The 18,391-nt window shown below is 34.9% G+C and overlaps 1 protein-coding gene across 1 annotated transcript; it reads right to left on the bottom strand.

The window, feature by feature from the left end:
• Positions 1-5,318: 5,318 nt before the first annotated feature.
• LOC106056576 (toll-like receptor 13) lies at positions 5,319-10,373 on the bottom strand. The gene is made up of 2 exons (XM_013213387.2): positions 10,092-10,373; positions 5,319-8,243 (listed from the first exon to the last, which is right to left on the bottom strand). Exons 1-2 carry the CDS (start codon positions 10,240-10,242, stop codon positions 5,653-5,655), a joined length of 2,742 nt encoding a protein of 913 aa, XP_013068841.2. The 5' UTR covers positions 10,243-10,373; the 3' UTR covers positions 5,319-5,652.
• Between the last annotated feature and the right edge of the window lie 8,018 nt (positions 10,374-18,391).

The raw sequence follows: 18,391 nt of genomic DNA, 5'->3' as shown, positions 1-18,391 counted from the left end.
TCCCGAAATTCAAAATCCCAGTCTTCACCGAGATTCAAACCCAGGACCCTACGTTCGGAAGCCAAGAGCTTAATGACTCAGCCACCGCAATCCTTTATATCCTATATACCTAAATAATAAAGCCACCACAAATAGAAGATCTGGAATACCCATATGGCACAATGGAGAAAAAACAAGAAAAACTCCATTGCAACTGGATAGCTTTTTGACAGTCACAGAGCAGAAAGGGAAGCACTAGATCTAGCAGCTACCACGCTAGCAAATCATCCAAGTATCCCATCACAGAATGTCTTTCTAGCCGATGCGAAAACAATCCTCCAAAGCTAGGAAAACTCTGACTCCTCCTAGATAAAACGACCCAGGACAACACTTATAAATCTCAGCAACAACAAAAAATAGTTATTTAATGGATACCAACACATAGGCCTATTGAGCTAGAAGAAAATGAGCCGAGTGTGAGAGACAACAAATACACAATTGAACATTGCACTATATCCAGAAGAAATAAAGAAACAGTGAATTGAATAAACGAGAAAAGCACAAACTCTCATCCGAATCACACACACAAAATCATAAGCTAACCCGACAAGCTCAACGTCTAATCATTCGCCTTAGAATCGGACATAACAGAATGAGATAACATTGCCCCCAATACACACCTATAGGAAGAAAACTCTTATGAAGAGCTCCCTGATTTGGATACCACTGCGTAGTTTATCTCATATATTGGTCTAGCCCTCTGAACGCTCCAACATAATAATGAAAACAAGGAAGAAGAATCGAAGAATTGAAAACGTTCATTCACTTATAGCCAACAAATAAAGAAGAATTTAACTTTCACTTAAAGAGAGTGGTGCAGCTAAAAATGTATTTAAAAACAAGGTTACAAAAAATAAATTGTGTGGAAACACAAACTCAGGATAGGCCCCTTAAATGGTCCAGGCATGTAAAAATGGCAGCTTTCAATATTTTCTTCAAGAATACCCGAGGCTATGAAGTAAAAACTATCAACAACCACAACTCCCACCAACACAAAAAGAAGACATGTGTAGGCTACGTATAGAGAGCTTAGCAGATATTGTTATTTTATTATTAGACAGACTGATGACATGATACCACACAATACGCAGATAGGAGCATATATTAATATTATTATTATTATATAGGCAATGTCTTCGATTCCGAAAATAGTTTAATTTCCGTCTTCAGAGCATGTCTTCAATACTGGCTTTTCTATTGGTATCAAATGTTTCTCCCGCAGCCTTTGTGAATTGTGAGAGCTCTCCAACTGTCTCTTTCAGAGGCCATATTCTGACAGCTACTTTCCTCTATGTCAGTGAGGGCGAAGGAGCCATGCAAACCACTACTTTATAAACGGGAGGTCATGCTTCAGTAGACCCCAGATCAAGAAATCAAATGTGAATAGTCATCTCCTTAATGTTGGCTAAGACTAAGACTGCTTGATTGATCCTTATGGAAATTTGTTGTGATTACAAGTACTCTTTTCTCATATAAAGACAACACAACAGAAACATTCACATAAATAGAACAGACACAACATAAAGAGTTCATCCAGCGACTAAACACAGGGGCATCTTGGTCCTTTTCATGTTTCCTGATCAAAATGTGGCGTTGATAAAGTCTGACTGAGTGAGGTACGAACGAGTTTTTGTACCGCTCTGTTCTTGTCTTGATTGACAGCAGTCGTTGTTGACCACTTTACCTACCTGGGCAGCACAGTGTCCAGAGAAATAGACAACCGTCTCGTAAAGGCCAACAGCGAATAGGTCTCTTCATCCTATATATGTATTCAATAAACTGATGATTGGGAAGATACGGTTCAGTGTGAACCTGGCTTATCTGATGTTATTGAATGGTTATATAAATTATTGTTTTCAAAAGGGTCAAGTTCTTCTCCAGAGCCTCAAGGAAGAAACCTTTTCCTCTAGTTGAATCTCTAAATGTAACTACTATATACTTGTACTTATGCCTTTCAATTTCATACTATGAAACAGCTGGTTATTAAATGATGTTTTAAATTATGATCGACTTATATACATACTAAATACATTCTTTCACTTTAGAAACAAAAGGTAAACATTGTATTTAAAATGTAAGTAGCTTATATAATAGAAAACTCTAAATTTAGTAATAACAAAATATTTATTACAATATTTTTTTTAAGAAAATAACAAAACTTTGGATAAATATTTTTAGAAAATTTACAGAGATACAGTTACATATAGTGGAGTGGTCTCCCATGTTGTTGTTTTTTTTTTTACTATTAATAGTGAATAGTTGTAAAAAAAAAAAAAAGTGTATTTTTAATGAAAAAACTGCTTGCATATTTAATTTAAAAAATTAAATGATTCGCTCTCAACAAAGAAAAAAAAATGGCACCAGAACTTTGAAAGATCTAATATATTGTGATGTCGGAATTTCAAAAGCTTTTCTAGTTTCTGTGATCTATTGATTTCCACTGGTTGCGTCGACGTTGCAGGTCAGTTTTCAGGCCTTATGTGACGTTCGCTTTCAGTTATACCGAACTTATACCCTTAATTAAACGTATGCAGGCATCAATTAAAACTGCGACAATGTTCTTCCAAGCTAGGGTTCTAATAAGTTCTATAGCTACATGTAGAAGTTTTCAATGAGTTGAGCCATGGTCGTTGAACGATTGGTGAAGGCCTGCATTAAAACTCAATGCATTGTTAGAAAGGGTCAAAACATTTTTAAAAAAGTAGGTAATAAATGTTAAATTTGTCGAAATAACATGTGAAGCAGTGAAAAACGAGGTGGACAAAACCAAGGCACTACAACTTTCAAGCAGCAAATATTACATAGAGTCATTGAGATCAGGGAGGCGATAGCCGAAATAGCCCAAAACGGAAGTGACCTAGATAGCCTCGTTTCTGAAATGAAGAAGTAAAAGTAAAAAGTAAAGTTCCCCTTTCGTACATGAAATTATTATTATTATTATTATAGCTTTTATATAGCGCTACTTTCATGCTTATAGCATGCTCAAAGCGCTTTTGATCCAATCTCATTTGTGGACCGGTGGGGGGGAGGGGGTATCTAGGAGTTGGTTTTCCGTGCTGCCTTTAGGCGCTCAGTAAACACAACTCTGCCCGAGTCGGGTGTCGAACCTCGAGCCCCCTTCTAGGTAGCCAAGCCAAGCCAAGTTCAAGCGCACTTGGCCTCTCGACGACGCTTCCCAAATGAATGAGACCCTTTATGTATATGTATGTGGTATGTGTTGATATATGTTTATTGTTTTATAACTTAAATGTTTATTCATTTATAAAGTATTCCGGTAGAGAATGTGTATGACTACTGGGAGGACAACTCTATTAGTCGCCAGTCACGAAAACCGCAGAGTGACTCCAAGATTTCCGATAGCATTATGGAATGTTAGAGATCGTGTACAGGACTATCTACCACGAACAAACAATTCAGTGGAGGGATGACACCATGCATTTCATCTGTCTATTGACGGTCATCACATCAATGTGTAAAAGTTAATCTCTCACTTCCTCAGAGAACAGGAGAACCCTGAGAAGACGATTCTGAGGTACAATGCTGGAGAACGAAGTAATGCTGCAAGCAAGACAAAGTAGGCCTACCTCCAACTTGACAGACATATTTCAGCTATATTGCAATGTACTGAAACAAGCCACGGAGTTTCTATGTGACATTGAATACAATTTGTCTTTGTGAAAGTTGTGTGTGTGTGTGTGTGTAATCTGACTAGTGTGGAAGTATAATTGTGTGTTTTCAAGTGCATTTTCGGATTATAGGCCTAAATGAATGATATATTTTGAAATTATTCATGTAAGCTTATTCTTGCATAATTTTGCATATTTTTATTTTAAGACATCTATAGTGTTTCTTGAAAAATGACAGAACATTAAATTTAAAAAAAAATTGGCTCTATTCATATTTTACGATAGGCCTATCTAAAGTATTAATTTCTTGCAAAATGATTTTAAAAAAAAACTTCTGCGGTATTTTGTCGGCGCTATTTTGTTCGCGCTATTTTGTCCGCGCTATTTTGTCCGCGCTATTTTGTGGGCGCTATTTTGTTCGCGCCATTATGTCGGCGCTATTTTGTAACATAAACTCTTTTATTGATCCATCATGCCAAACATAAGCTCTTTTATTGATCCATCATGCCAAACTTAAACTCTTGTATTGATACATCATGCCAAACATAAACTCTTTTATTGATCCATCATGCAAAACTTAAACTCTTGTATTGATCCATCATGCCAAACATAAACTCTTTTATTGATCCATCATGCCAAACTTAAACTATTTTATTGATCCATCATGCCAATCTTAAGCTCTCTTATCGATCCATCATGCCAAACATAAACTTTTGTATTGATCCATCATGCCAAACTTAAACTCTTGTATTGATCCATCATGCCAAACATAAACTCTTGTATTGATCCATCATGCCAAACATAATCTCTTTTATTGATCATGCCAAACTTAAACTCTTTTATTGATCCATCATGCCAATCTTAAGCTCTCTTATTGATCCATCATGCCAAACTTAAACTCTTGTATTGATCCATCATGCCAATCTTAAGCTCTCTTATTGATCCATCATGCCAAACTTAAACTCTTGTATTGATCCATCATGCCAAACTTAAACTCTTGTATTGATCCATCATGCCAAACTTAAACTCTTTTATTGATCCATCATGCCAAACTTAAACTCTTTTATTGATCCATCATGCCAACCATAAACTCTTGTATTGATCTATCATGCCAAACTTAAACTCTTTTATTGATCCATCATGCCAAACTTAAACTCTTGTACTGATCCATCTTGCCAAACTTAAACTCTTGTATTGATCCATCATGCCAAACTTAAACTCTTGTATTGATCCATCTTGCAAAACTTAAACTCTTGTATTGATCCATCATGCCAAACATAAACTCTTGTATTGATCCATCATGCCAAACTTAAACTCTTGTATTGATCCATCATGCCAAACTTAAACTCTTTTATTGATCCATCATGCCAACCATAAACTCTTGTATTGATCTATCATGCCAAACTTAAACTCTTGTATTGATCCATCATGCCAAACATAAACTCTTGTATTGATCCATCATGCCAAACTTAAACTCTTGTATTGATCCATCAAGCCAAACTTAAACTCTTGTATTGATCCATCATGCCAAACATAAACTCTTGTATTGATCCATCATGCCAAACATAAACTCTTTTATTGATCCATCATGCCAAACATAAACTCTTTTATTGATCCATCATGCCAAACCTGGCCAATAGCTTTTTAGAAGTCTTTTACGAGTTTTGTTTGGTGTACAAGACATTTTTCATTTAACTGTTTGGTGTTAATTATGGTTCACCGACAAAACAAAATAGCTAAATTTATCTTTATTAAATAAAGAAACTTTTTGACAAATCGAGTCAACCCGTTTTCGCAATTTGAAAGGAACATTAGCTAAGTTTGACATAGATTTAAATCCAATCCACTAGATTTGTAATACACAAACTAAAGTCCGCAGACTGCGGGTAACATCCGGCTAGTTATGTATATAAGTTTTCCATTTAATTTGAATAGTTGCTTTTTAAAAAAAACAAACTGTCAGGCATAACTTTTAGAGACATAAAAATTATGCCGACAATCGAGTTCGCAATGTTTCACTCATAGTGTAGTTTATTTTCCACTCTGGCACAATAATAATATTTTCATCGTTGACGACACTCAGAAGTTCCTTTGGTAGCAGGGAAAGACAACTCTTATGAACCATTATAACTATTCTTGCAGGGTTATCTGGACTTTGCGCGTACATAGCTGACCTGATAGTAAACATTGACCAGGCCTCGTCTTTTAAGAAGCTCTTACTACAGACAAGTAAAACTCTCCAGCAAGAGTTGATTGCATCCACGATACCACTGGCTTTGTCCAAAGAAGCCAATAGATCCCTGTCAAGTATAAATGTGCTCAATCTTAAATTTCTTTCTAGATGCTCGCGTAATTCCATGCAAGGAAATCGATAGTCTTCATCTGAATAACCAATATAAACATCTGTCTTGTAGTCCAATCTGGTGTGAAGTTTGAAATTGCCAAAAAGTTGTAAGAAATATGAAACGAGAAATGTTTTATTCTTTAACATCAGAAAAATTAAGACTACGCCAATAACATAAAGACATAATGTAATTATTGCAATGTAGAAGAAGAATTCGCCCCAACATTGTCTCCAGAGAGATTCCAGATCAGAGAACGCCAATGTGTTTGTCCTTTCACCATCCTTGCTCATGCAGGTGTAGTTTCTATTGTTGTCTAATCTAACTAAAGTTGAATTCAACCAGTGAAGAAAAGGTAAATCACGACAACCACACGAAAGAATGTTTCCACTCAGTTTGAGTTCAAACCCTCCGTTCTTTTCATGTAAAACATCAAGGGCTTTAGTAGTTTCCGCTGTGAGGGTAGTGATAATATTATTGCTAAAATCTAAAATTTTAAGATTTGGAGTAAATTTGAAATCAAACGGAATATCTTTAAACTGATTGTCAGATAAGCCTAAATAGATTAGTCCTGAATTTCTAGAGTACATTCCCTTGCTTAAAGCATTGAGATAATTCTCAGAGGGGTCGAGTTCTTTTAGTTTTGTAGTATTCTGAAACACACGATCACTTTTCAGAGCAAAAAAAATTCTATTCAGCTGACATTTAGAGACAACCAAGTTTTCTAAGCCAGAAAATGGATCTAAAAAGTACTCCGAAAGAAACGAAAGGTCATTCCCTGAAATGATTGCAGTTTTCACTGATGATAAACCACGAATATGGCCAGTAAAAGTGTGAAATCCGCTATCTGATATATCTAAATATTGCATGTTATCAGCGCCTCGAAACGTAATATCTTGTTGTAATGTAACATCAGGCAGCAATCGTTGTGAAACCCAACTTAATAAATTCTTAGAGACATATATATATATTATACCATCTAGTGTGTCAAATGTTAGATTTCCATTATTGTTTTTTTCTCGTAAATATTTATTTGCTTCAGTAACTTTAAAGTCTTTTTCAAATTTCCTTTGAAAATCAGACAAACCAACGAGGGAAATATTTTGAAAGAAATAGTTTTCCTTAAAATTGACATTCGGGAATGGAGAAAAGGACTGGCAAGATCTCATTGTGTTACCAACAACGGCTGTTGTTAAGTTCTGAAGCAGAGCTAGTGGAAACAAAGCCACAGTACTTCCGATTAAAGGGTTGCCTGATATATAGACATTACGCAGACAACGATCCCATGTAGTTCTGTTTCTAAAGGCATCAGCTGTTATGTAATAGATGTTACACTCTATCATTGTAAACGTGTTTAAACAGATGTCTGTTAAATACATAAAGTCTTTTTTAGTGAGAAAGCCGTTTTTCGTAGGATCAGGTATTGCAAGAGTGGTTGTGATGCCTTGAAAAAGAATCAAAGACATTTCTCTTCCCGTAAACGGCCACAGCAAAGCTAAAACCCTTTGCAAATCTATGACAACAAAGTGCATTTTGAGAACAGTTAGGCTTTTTAATTGCACAAATACTTTATCATCAACATATTTAATTAGCATGTCTCTTATGACCAGTTCTTTTAGTTTATTAACATTCTTAAACGATGCCTCGGTGACGTATTGGGTTGACCCTGTAATCTCTAACGTTGCCAGATTTTTAAAGTTCAGAAACTCCGACCCAAAGTAGAGAATAGAACTATTTGTACCAACAGCCAGGCTGCGTAACTGATTTAATGATTGAAAAATCCATACAGGAACATCACATTTTTCTGCAATAGGTTGTTGTATTAGATCCAACTGCTGTAAGTTATTTAAAGGTTTTAAAATGTTAGGCGACACCGCTTTGAAAGAAATTACATTATAACGTAGGCTTAAATATCTTAAGCTGGTCAAACTGTCAAATGCAAGAAGATCGATTTGAGAAATCTCATTGTTTGAGAGATCTAAGTAAGTTAAATGAATCAAGTGTGAAAATGTTGAATTGGCTAATCGAGTGAGAAGATTGTCATTCAGAAAGATGACATCCGTGCTATCAGGAAACCATGAAGAATTTATTTCTTTTAAAAGTCGCTTTGAACAGTCAACAGTAAGCTCATGTATCTTGCACACAGAATCATCACTGACAGACATATTTTTGTCTCGTAAAATTACATTCTTCAATCGCTCCTCTCCGTGTATATTTTTGTTCTGCTCCAATGTACCTGTTTAAAAGTAAATGTTATAATATTTGGTTAGGCCTATAAAAATATGAATATATTAAATGTTTCATTGTCAAATATGGTTCATCTAACATAGCTATGTATTGTCTTGCCTCGAAGATTACTGGGAAAATATGTAACCATAATAAATTTGATAACAAGAAAATTATTTTAAAAAAATCCTTTTTTAATCTTACCCAAAGGGGTAGAACTAGCCATTAAACCATACTATCAAAAATGTATAAGCTATTTCCCTTATTCGATTTCAAACAAAATTACTAATTACCAAGAATTAATTGAATGAGTATTTTTGTTTATTAATTTATGTTTTGTCAGGTACATTAAATTATTGTTTAAAGTATCAACTTGATCGGAGAATACGAGAGGGAGAAACAGCGTTAAACAATTATTTAAGGGGACTAAACCCAACAAATTTTAGCCATATCTGTGAATACTGAAGAATTAGTTTCCCTTGTTCGTATCAATCCGAGAATGGGTGTGGGAGAAGTGACGTGTACACACTTTTGACCTGACATTGCTCAAAGGGATAGCTGCCTGGAGGTGCGGTATTTCAAAATAACGAGATATCGAGCTAATGCTGCCTTCTCTCATGTAGGCCTACAATGTCTACAATGATCTTCAATAATGAAGTAAAGCAAAGTTCCCCTTGATTGTGGTCTATATGGCATATAACGTAAAGGTCACCTGTCTTACGAGGACAGCACAACGACCAACCGTACTTTACTTTTTCCCCAACTCTTGTCAGGTACCCATTAGAGGTGGTGAACTCAGAGGTGCCCAAGGATCCCGAAATTAAAATTCACAGCCTTCAACGAGATTCGAACCATGGACCTTCAAGTCAAGTGTTTTACCGCTCAGCCACCGCGCCTTCCTCAATAATTTGGAACGTCCGAAACTTAATAATAATAATTAAAAAAAAAAAACAACTATTCTCAGGTTTTAAAATAATAATAATAATAAAAAGACCACAACTCAAATAAATACGACTAGTATCTTCTAATAGAACAGCTGATCCTACACAGACAGAAACAAACAAACCACACACTTCTTAGGGCCAATGAATGCCAAAGGCGCATAATACCATATATAGTTTGACTTGAATCTTTTATTATTATCATTATTCGTTGCAATAGCCAGTGTTATAATAACATCGCACAATGCTTTTGAAGCCCTCTCCGACTTTTTCTTTCATTCCTCAATTGAAAGTCCAGTAAATACATCAGTTTAAACAAAGCACACACTTCTTTGGAATACCCGTTACATGCTAGAGTATAAGAATTGCCCCGCATGATACACGTTTTCAATCTGTAAATTATAGAAGTACTGATAGATAAATCATTTAAGCCAGAGGTGGTAAATAACGGCCCGCCAGAGCATTTTGTGCGGCCTGCGGAAACATACGAAAATTGTGTGTAACCACAAACTATATATATATATATATATATATATATATATATATATATATATATATATATATATATATATATACACACTAAAATGAGGTTGTCGTTAATACTGCAGTTGAAGAAAATGGGAGAAACGTTATGAAGGAATTTGAACCAAATCGTGTTATAGACACTATATCGATTAAGGAAATTTCGACGAAAGAACAACTTGTAAACGAATCCCTTAAACAGTTACTTTGACACTTATTAATACTTTCAGGGAAAAAAAAACGAATCACTGACTGCATCATAATATATACTTCTATGATTGCATTAAGAGAGAGAGCTTATGCCATTTTTATGTTTTGTTTTTTTTTAGACTTAAAAACATGGCGTCATTTGAGAAAATAGTTTATGTAACTATAACCCTTAACCAAATACAAACCTTTTCTTCTAGACAGAATAGATTCTCTGACATAGAGTGTATTATTCGTTGAATCACCTGTTATGTTCGTTGAATCACTTGTTATGTCAGAACATTGATGACCAAGAATGGTACATATAAAGAAAGCAAGAACTTTGAGAAATGTTGCCATTTTCAAATTCACAAAAAATCACAGTGCACACTCAAAGAAAATAATGCAATATTTTTCATCTTAGGATCGTATTTTATGAAGACGTTTCTAGATTTATATTGCTCTGCACAGTAACCACTTGAGCAATTATCATTTCCTTCCTTGTTCAAAGATATACTGAAAACACCAAGTCCTAAGTTCCGGGCCTTTCATTAAAAAGGGATGGGGGCAGGGTGAACAATATTCCTTTTTTTATTTCTTTAAAATCTATCATTCATTAGTATTAAGAGCAAAATTATCGCTTAAGATGTATAAAGGAGACATTGTCTTTTTTTTTTAAAGTATTTATTAATGTTTGTTTTTTCTTTTCAGCCATTTTTTATGTATTAATGAAATGTACCGAATACTAGAAGGCGGAGAACAATACGGCTTGTCTTCGAGTCCGAAGATTAATGAGGAATCAGTATTTCCCGTGGCTACGCAGCCCCAGCTGTGACCTTCATATTTTGCCACATACAGGGCAAGCATAACCATTGTTCGCCGGTATTCGATTATGATTTTCTTTTCGCCGTCTGCGTCTGTCCTCGGCAGCGGATTTTCTTTTGGTTTCAAATATGAATTCCGCGGCCTCTGTGAGTGACCTCCAGCTGTCTCGTTCTGAAGCCGCATGCAACCAGATGCTCTCCTCTATGTCAGCTAGGGCAAAATGGTTCTAACGATTTTCCTAGAAATTTGACAGATTTCGAGATCCTTTCCAGATTCCACGTAACCAGATGGTTTCAGGTACCACGAAGTTACGAGCTGAATAGAGACTGTTTAAAGAAAAGGAACATTTTTTTTAACCCGCCTCATCCTACTCGCCCGAGAAAGAATCCTGGCGAATGTATATATCTACTAGGCTTTATAATACTCCTATGACAAGCCTTTAGAAGACGATGCGCACAATTTCTGAAAATAAATTTATTATTAAACAAGTCAAGCTAAGAGTTTCCCCAGTATGGCCAACGAGCTAGTAATTCTTTTCCCAGCGATACACAGCAACTGTCAAACTTCTGGGAAAATCATTAGAGCAGTTTTCGAGACTAGTTTCCACCCAGGTTTCATCCACCCACAGAGAAGTTATTATTATTATTATAGCTTTTATATAGCGCTACTTTCATGCTTATAGCATGCTCAGAGCGCTTTTGGTCCAATCTCATTTGTGGACCGGTGGGGGGGGGGGGGGGGGAGGGGGTATCTATGAGTTGGTTTTCTGTGCTGCCTTTAGGCGCTCAGTAAAGACAACTCTGCTCGAGTCGGGTGTCGAACCTCGAGCCCCCTTCTAGGTAGCCAAGCCTAGCCAAGTTCAAGCGCACTTGGCCTCTCGGGTAAGCCTACGAATTAAATAAATAGAGGTATTGTAAAAAAAAAAAACAGAATCCAGGTTACAATAAATTTTGTTTCTCTAGAACAATTCGCAAAAAAAAAAAAAAAAACATCAACAAAAAAAAAACAACAAAAATTCTATCCATCCATCCATCCCAGTGGCGCTACAGCCCATGGAGGGCTCTGGCCTGCTTTAACACATCCTTCCATTCAGATCTCTCCTGGGCCTTTTGTCTCCACGCCCTAACCCCAAGCTGCTTCAGATCTGCTTCCACGTCATCTATCCATCGCATTCGGGGTCTGCCTTTGGGTCGCCTGCCTTTTGGTTTTTGCATGTATACAATTTTCGCTCCTCTGCTATCTGACAATCTTTCAAGGTGACCTGCCCAACGTGGTCTGTTTTTTTATATTTCGTTCACTATTGGCGGGTCTTCATACAATTGATAGATCTCGTGGTTAGTGCGTGTCCTCCACCCTGTTTCATCCTGTATGGCACCATAGATTTTCCTAAGAATTTTTCTTTCCCAAGTGTTAAGTAAATTTTCAGATGTCTTTGTTAGTGTTCAGGTCTCACTTCCATACATTGCTGCTGATCTTATTATGGTTTTGTATATTATTTTCTTGGTTTTCCTTGAAATTGTTTTGCTCTTAAGTAAATGGTGGGTGAAGTCGTTCTATTTGTGTTTCAAGAGTTACCCCCCTCCCTTTTTTTTTTTGCTTAGTAATTTGAGATGTTGCTTAAATTGGCTATGGGCTTGGTGGCTATTGATTAGGAATGACACTATCAACTTCTACTTTGATTTTATCTCCTATTTATTGCATTGTTTCTTTTCTAATTGAATGATATTTTTTGCCACAAAGCATATCAAATATTAGATGGTTGAAACGCATATCAAATATTAGATGGTTGAAACATGATGCATACTAGATGTACATAAACATTTAAACATGCATTATTATGTTTCCTTTACGATCAAATTTATTGCATGATGTTTCCTTTATAATGAAATGCAATATTGAGTAGGCCTATTTTAAACATCTTAATCATTAATTAGATGCTTGCAACACTTTGACATACTTGATATATAGAAATTTTCTTCAGTTTTTAATAAAAACCAGTTTACTCATTTCGATTTTAAATTCTTATTTATTGCATTTCTCTGTCACAACAAAATACTATTTAATGCATTTAAACAGATTTACAGAAAACAAGAAAGATTCTTAAATATGGTAATGCTTATGTAAATTATTTTAAAATTTAATCTGATCTTTAGCAATAAAGGCACAATAAACCCCTACTTTTTGTCTAGTCTCCATTATCAAACATTATTTAGATGCTTAAATTTTAAATATAATTATTTATATACATTTAAGTTGATACAGTTAACTTGCACTTTGTAACTTTCACTATTTTGTTCACTTTTATCTCCATTGTCATGACACTTAAATTTCAACATGTTAAATTTGTTTTTTACTGAACATTCTTTGCAAACTCCATTTTTCTTCCTGCTATCAAAATTATTTTAATCAATTCACACAAATATTGTTTTTCTCCTATATGCATAAAACATTTTAGTAATCTTATTTTATGCATCAACTGTTTCATGCTTAATTTGACCAATATAACTTCTGCAATCTTCTTCACTAGCTCCTATATAATTCATATTATAATTGTGATTATACTGAAATTTATTTTTTTAGAAATTAACTCTTGCATTTCATCATCCTAATTTACTTTCCCTTTTCATTTTTTACAGCATTAAACCTTAAATTTTCCCTTTAAGACTTGTTAAAGTGATCCTATTTCAATTACAAATCTTTTGTTATAAATACAGACACTTTCTGTTGTACTGTTTTAATCTTTGAGCTGTCTGCTTTCATCTGTATCTTGACAAGACTGTCCATTTTTTGATTTAGTCTTTTCACCTTTAGGCTTTATGTTTTGTCTGCCTTGATTGATGATATATAATGTTCCCAGCAGAAAGGTCTTTGCAAACCTGGTGTGGCCGTGCTGTCTGACCAGGTGTTTTTGTATGACATATTGGTCTGTTGTTCATCACAATCTTCAAATATCCCATTATTTATATTATATTATTTACTAGATCTACGGGTTGCCAATCAAATAGTTTCAAGCTAATTTCATTTCGTTTATTTGTTCCTATTCATTGATGCGGCCCGCGACACGAGTTTCGGAAATTAAAATGCTGGCCCGCGGGTTGAATCAGGTTGTACATCACTGATCTACATATTTTTAAATTTTTTTATTTGTTTTTATTTTCCACACTAATGATGAAAGTGTATAATAAATTAGGTCCGGAAATTCCCCATAATATATACAATACACGTAACAGAATATAATTTAACCATGGAACTATACTAATGGAACACCAGCTTCGAGATTTTATGATCAGAGTGCCGTCGCGCATCTTTTTTCGCGCACCATACCAATTTGAAAAATCGATGAGGATGCCAAAGAAGAAATTTACTCCGAGAGCCACTTGGATTGACCTTCATTGAGAGTAAAACTTCCCCACACTATATTTTATTAGATCTGTAAAAACTTTATCCATTTTCTGACTATCTGATAAAATAGATACAATTTCCCTGAATAATGGATCGTCACAAAAGATTTTTTTTTAAGGCCACTTCATTAAAATAGGTGTTTCCAGTACTTCCTCATTTGGGTATTTTACACAAAATCTGGATTTTTTTTATGTACATGTCATTTTTATCATCTGTCCCGCGCAACCAAACCATCCACTTTTCCCGGTCACCAATGTTCTTAACAAGATATCAAGAGAGAGAGGCTGGTCCATTATTTGCGTAGTCCAGCCAGTTTTTTTTTTTACAACCTTTTTTCGTTCTCTCTCATGAAGGATATGTTTTGAAAATTAGTCTTACAAAATACAATTCCAAACCAACTCATGCAGTTATCGTCTTTTCACAGTATTTCGTGCAATTTAGTATATCGTAACAAATACGCATTTGGCGGAACGGTAGACAGGTCTTCATCCAGATTTAGTGTAAATAAACCAAACACAGAAACACTGAAAGATTGTATTTTCGGAATTTAGATTCTATTTTTTGGAAAATAATTGGCATTTTATAGGGTGATCGAAAAAAATAACTTTTGTGACGATCTCTTATAGGCATAATATAAATGTCTTATATTAAATTAATAAATTAAATTAATATATAGATCTATTATATATCTAAAGTTTAAGCTAGTCTAGTCTATATGTTAAAAACATTATTTTGTTAAAGATGTTGAACAATACATTTATAAATATTATAATTATAGGGTCTATTATTTAGCTGCCTATCAAATCATTTAAAATATGTCATTTTTTTTTTACAACCTAATCTATTTAAAAGACTATTTACATTTAATTAAAATGTTATCGAATTTTTGTTATTAATTTATTAATCAGCTTACTTTATTTCTCTAGAAGTAAACAATGGATGAATTAGACAGAACAAATTCCTTATGTGAATTTAACGTGTATGGTCAGTATATTTTTTTTTAAATTAGTAAGTGCTATATAAATTATAAATAACTTTGAATGTTTGTGCATTTTAAAACAGTTTAGTAAGATTGGAGATACTTTAAAATCTGCTTAAATTTTCTTTTATTCTTGATGATGTAACAGTATTTAATAGGTACAGGACCAGATTTAAGGGAGAGCATGCAAAGCTACTGTCCCAGGACCTCCAAAATAGAGATTTTAAAAAATATTAGAATTTCGACAGGTCTAAATTATTTACTATTTTTAATTTGATTTTTTAAAAATGTATTTATTTTTTTGTATTATTACCAACACTTTAAATCTTATGGTTGGCAACACTGTTGAGGTTAAAAAAAAAAGTTAATTTGCCCATTTACCCTCACAAATTCAAAATTTTCCTTTTTTTTTTTTTACTAAACTGTGCATTTTTAATATTTCTTTCTTCTAAAATATGGCATGCTTCTAGATATAAGTATTTTTATCAATAAGTGGATTTTTATTTTTAAAAAAGCATTTGAAAAAGTGTAAGGGCCTCCACAAAACTCCTGTCCTGGAGCTTCCACTTGCTTAAATCCAGTGCTAATTTTAATGGTTGTGTATATTGAGTAGAACTAGAAAAAAGTTTTATGTAGTAATCTAGAACCAAAAAGAGTTGCTAGGTTTACGCATGAAATTATGACAAACTTGGAAGCAAGAAAAAGAAATGATGACATTTCATCCTAAACCAAAATAAAGTTCATTTTTTATAAAGAAAAAAGTTGTAACAAGTTTTTGTGTGTCATGGGTATTTGAACAACTGTTAGAACCTGCATGAGTGTGAGGTCTTCTTTATATCACAATGTTAAAAAAAGTAATAAAGTTCCACTTTCCGACCTTGCAATCTATAGTACAGATGATGTTGAAGTCATCTGTTTATTTGGCAATGGTTAAAGAGAAGGGTGTCATGTGGCCATCTCATCTACCAACCGCCTTTGCTTTCCCCAACTAAAGTCAGGTACCCATTAGAGTTGGATGGACTCAGGGGTGCCCTTAAAAATCCCAGTCTTCACCAAGATTCAAACCCAGGACCCCAGGTTCGGAAGCCAAGCGCTTAACCACTCAGCCACAGAGCCACCATCACAACAATAGTTAACATCTAATTCATATAGTTTGACAAAGGCATTTTAGTCATCAATTTACTTTTATTTTTACTTTAAGGTATTCATGAAATGCACCCAATACTAGAAGGTGGAGAAGCTAATCTTGAGAATTACAATGAGACATGCAAAAAGAATCCAGGTCACATTAAATTTGTTTCTCTTGAACAATTTGCCAAAAAACATCTACCTTTTAATTGTCGCTGTGATGAACTTTTACAATTAATAAAAGTCTTGGCTGGATTAACAGTGAGATTAGCTGCAGCTGCGTCCAGCCCCGACAGACCTAAGTGCTGGCCCAATACACAAATACCTTATCCTTCGATGGATGAGAAAACCAGAACAGGAACAGGGAGAATTAAAGATATTCATAAATATTCTAAAATTCAAAAGCACCATCAATATGGAAGCTGTCCTTGTCAGAAATGTGAAAAGAACAGGAAGAATGGTAAAAGTGGGAGGGAAGTTTGGATAGAAATTGAAGTGTATACTGCTCAACATGTGATATTTGATGAACTTGAAGCTAGGGGTGCATCTTGTAGACTGTTCTTTGATGAAAATGATTGTCAGTTGTTTACCATTGAAGTTCTTAATTTTGCTGATGCAAATATTAACGAAGACTGGTGCTTGTTTAATTGTGTCACCTGTGATCCAGCCATTATAGATAAACTGGAAAACCTGATGAGCGATTACAGACGACTATGGAGACCGACGTATGAATACTTTAAGTCCTCAAGAGATGATCACAGACTTGTGATAATAGTCTCCCATCCCCATGGGTGCCCTAAACAAATCAGCGTAGGAAAGTGGCTTGAAAGAAACCAAGAAGGAGATTCAGAAAGCAAATACATATACACTGCAGCCACGTGCCCTGGAAGCAGTGGGGCGGCTGTTTACCGGCTCGGTTATAGTGGATACTTGGACTTTGACCGCCATGTCCATGGAGGAACAGAGTGTAACCTTAATTACAGCAGTATTGGGCTAGATGATCTGGATTAAAATGATTAATAAGCTTTCATTACTCAGACTTGTTATGGTGAGAACATGTAAAAATAAGTTTATAATTTTTATGAACTTCTACAACTTACTATATGCAATGATTATAAAGACTTTGAAAGGCAATAACTACATATAGTAGCTGGGGAAAGTAAAGGCAGTTGGTCATAGTGCTGGCCACATAACATCCTGCTTGTTAACCATTGACCAAAGAAACAGATAAGATTAACATCATCCGCCCTGTAGATGGCAAGGTCTTAAAGGGGAACTTTTAGTGCTTATTGTGTTATTTAGATATTTTTTATTATAACTAACATTTTTATTGAGTACTTAGTCTCTAATATAATATGAGGAAAATTGTCAGCTAATATGTTGCATTAGCCTATTGTACGCTGGTTACTACACATCATTCAGTCTTCCGATGTCTGTGTTTTCAAAGACTTCTGTGATATTGAAGTTCTTGGCTCTTGTTTATTTCTGATCTTCTAAACTAAGTGCCTTAATTGACCTCTCTTTTTGTTTTGAACATTTTTTTTAGATAATTTAATTGCAGAATTTTTTTTTCTGGACAAACAAACAATTTGAATGATGCCTTGTGAAAAATGTTTATATTTTGTGTCTCTAACAAAGAAATCTTATGCCAAACTGGGATTAAACCACTGAACGAGGTTGTGACCAAATGCTGCATGAAATTTGCAGGGCATGTCCTCCAACAGAATGAACTAAGCATACCAAGAGTTGCAATGCCATGGAGGCCAATGCGAGTAAAGTGCAAACAGGGACATCATCATATAACTTGGTGTCACACTTTCATGGAGGACCTCAGAGCAGTGAACACCAGGTGGGAAGAGGCTTCAGACATTGCCAGTGACAGATCTATAAGAAGACTGCTTTCCTCCCAAAGCACTCAATGGTGCAGATTTTCAGGAATTTTCTTTGTGTGTGCTACATAGCTTATAAACACTTCTTTTATTCTGCACACCAGAAACACTAATATAGCCAACTATTTGTAGCTATCAGGGGGCACGGTGGTCGAATTAACACTAGACTCACTGTACCGGACTGGATCTTGAATGGTGCCTTCAAATCATATGCTTGAAGATGTGAAGTGAAATGACTGTACACCTTCACTCTTTATATGACTAAAGCCAATGTGACTGACATGGG

The sequence above is a fragment of the Biomphalaria glabrata genome, chromosome 6 (assembly GCF_947242115.1).
Source record: "Biomphalaria glabrata chromosome 6, xgBioGlab47.1, whole genome shotgun sequence".
NCBI lineage: Eukaryota > Metazoa > Mollusca > Gastropoda > Planorbidae > Biomphalaria > Biomphalaria glabrata.
The sequence above is the reverse complement of the archived record's forward strand: the minus strand, read 5'-3'. Positions and strand labels throughout refer to the sequence as shown.

Bases quoted from the DNA above. Each gene is read 5' to 3' on its own strand.
- LOC106056576 (XM_013213387.2), bottom strand. From the start codon at position 10,242: ATGGCAACATTTCTCAAAGTTCTTGCTTTCTTTATATGTACCATTCTT. The intron at 8,244-10,091 runs GTTTGTATTTGG...ACTTTTAAACAG, and splicing joins TATTCTGTCTAGAAGAAAAG to GTACATTGGAGCAGAACAAA.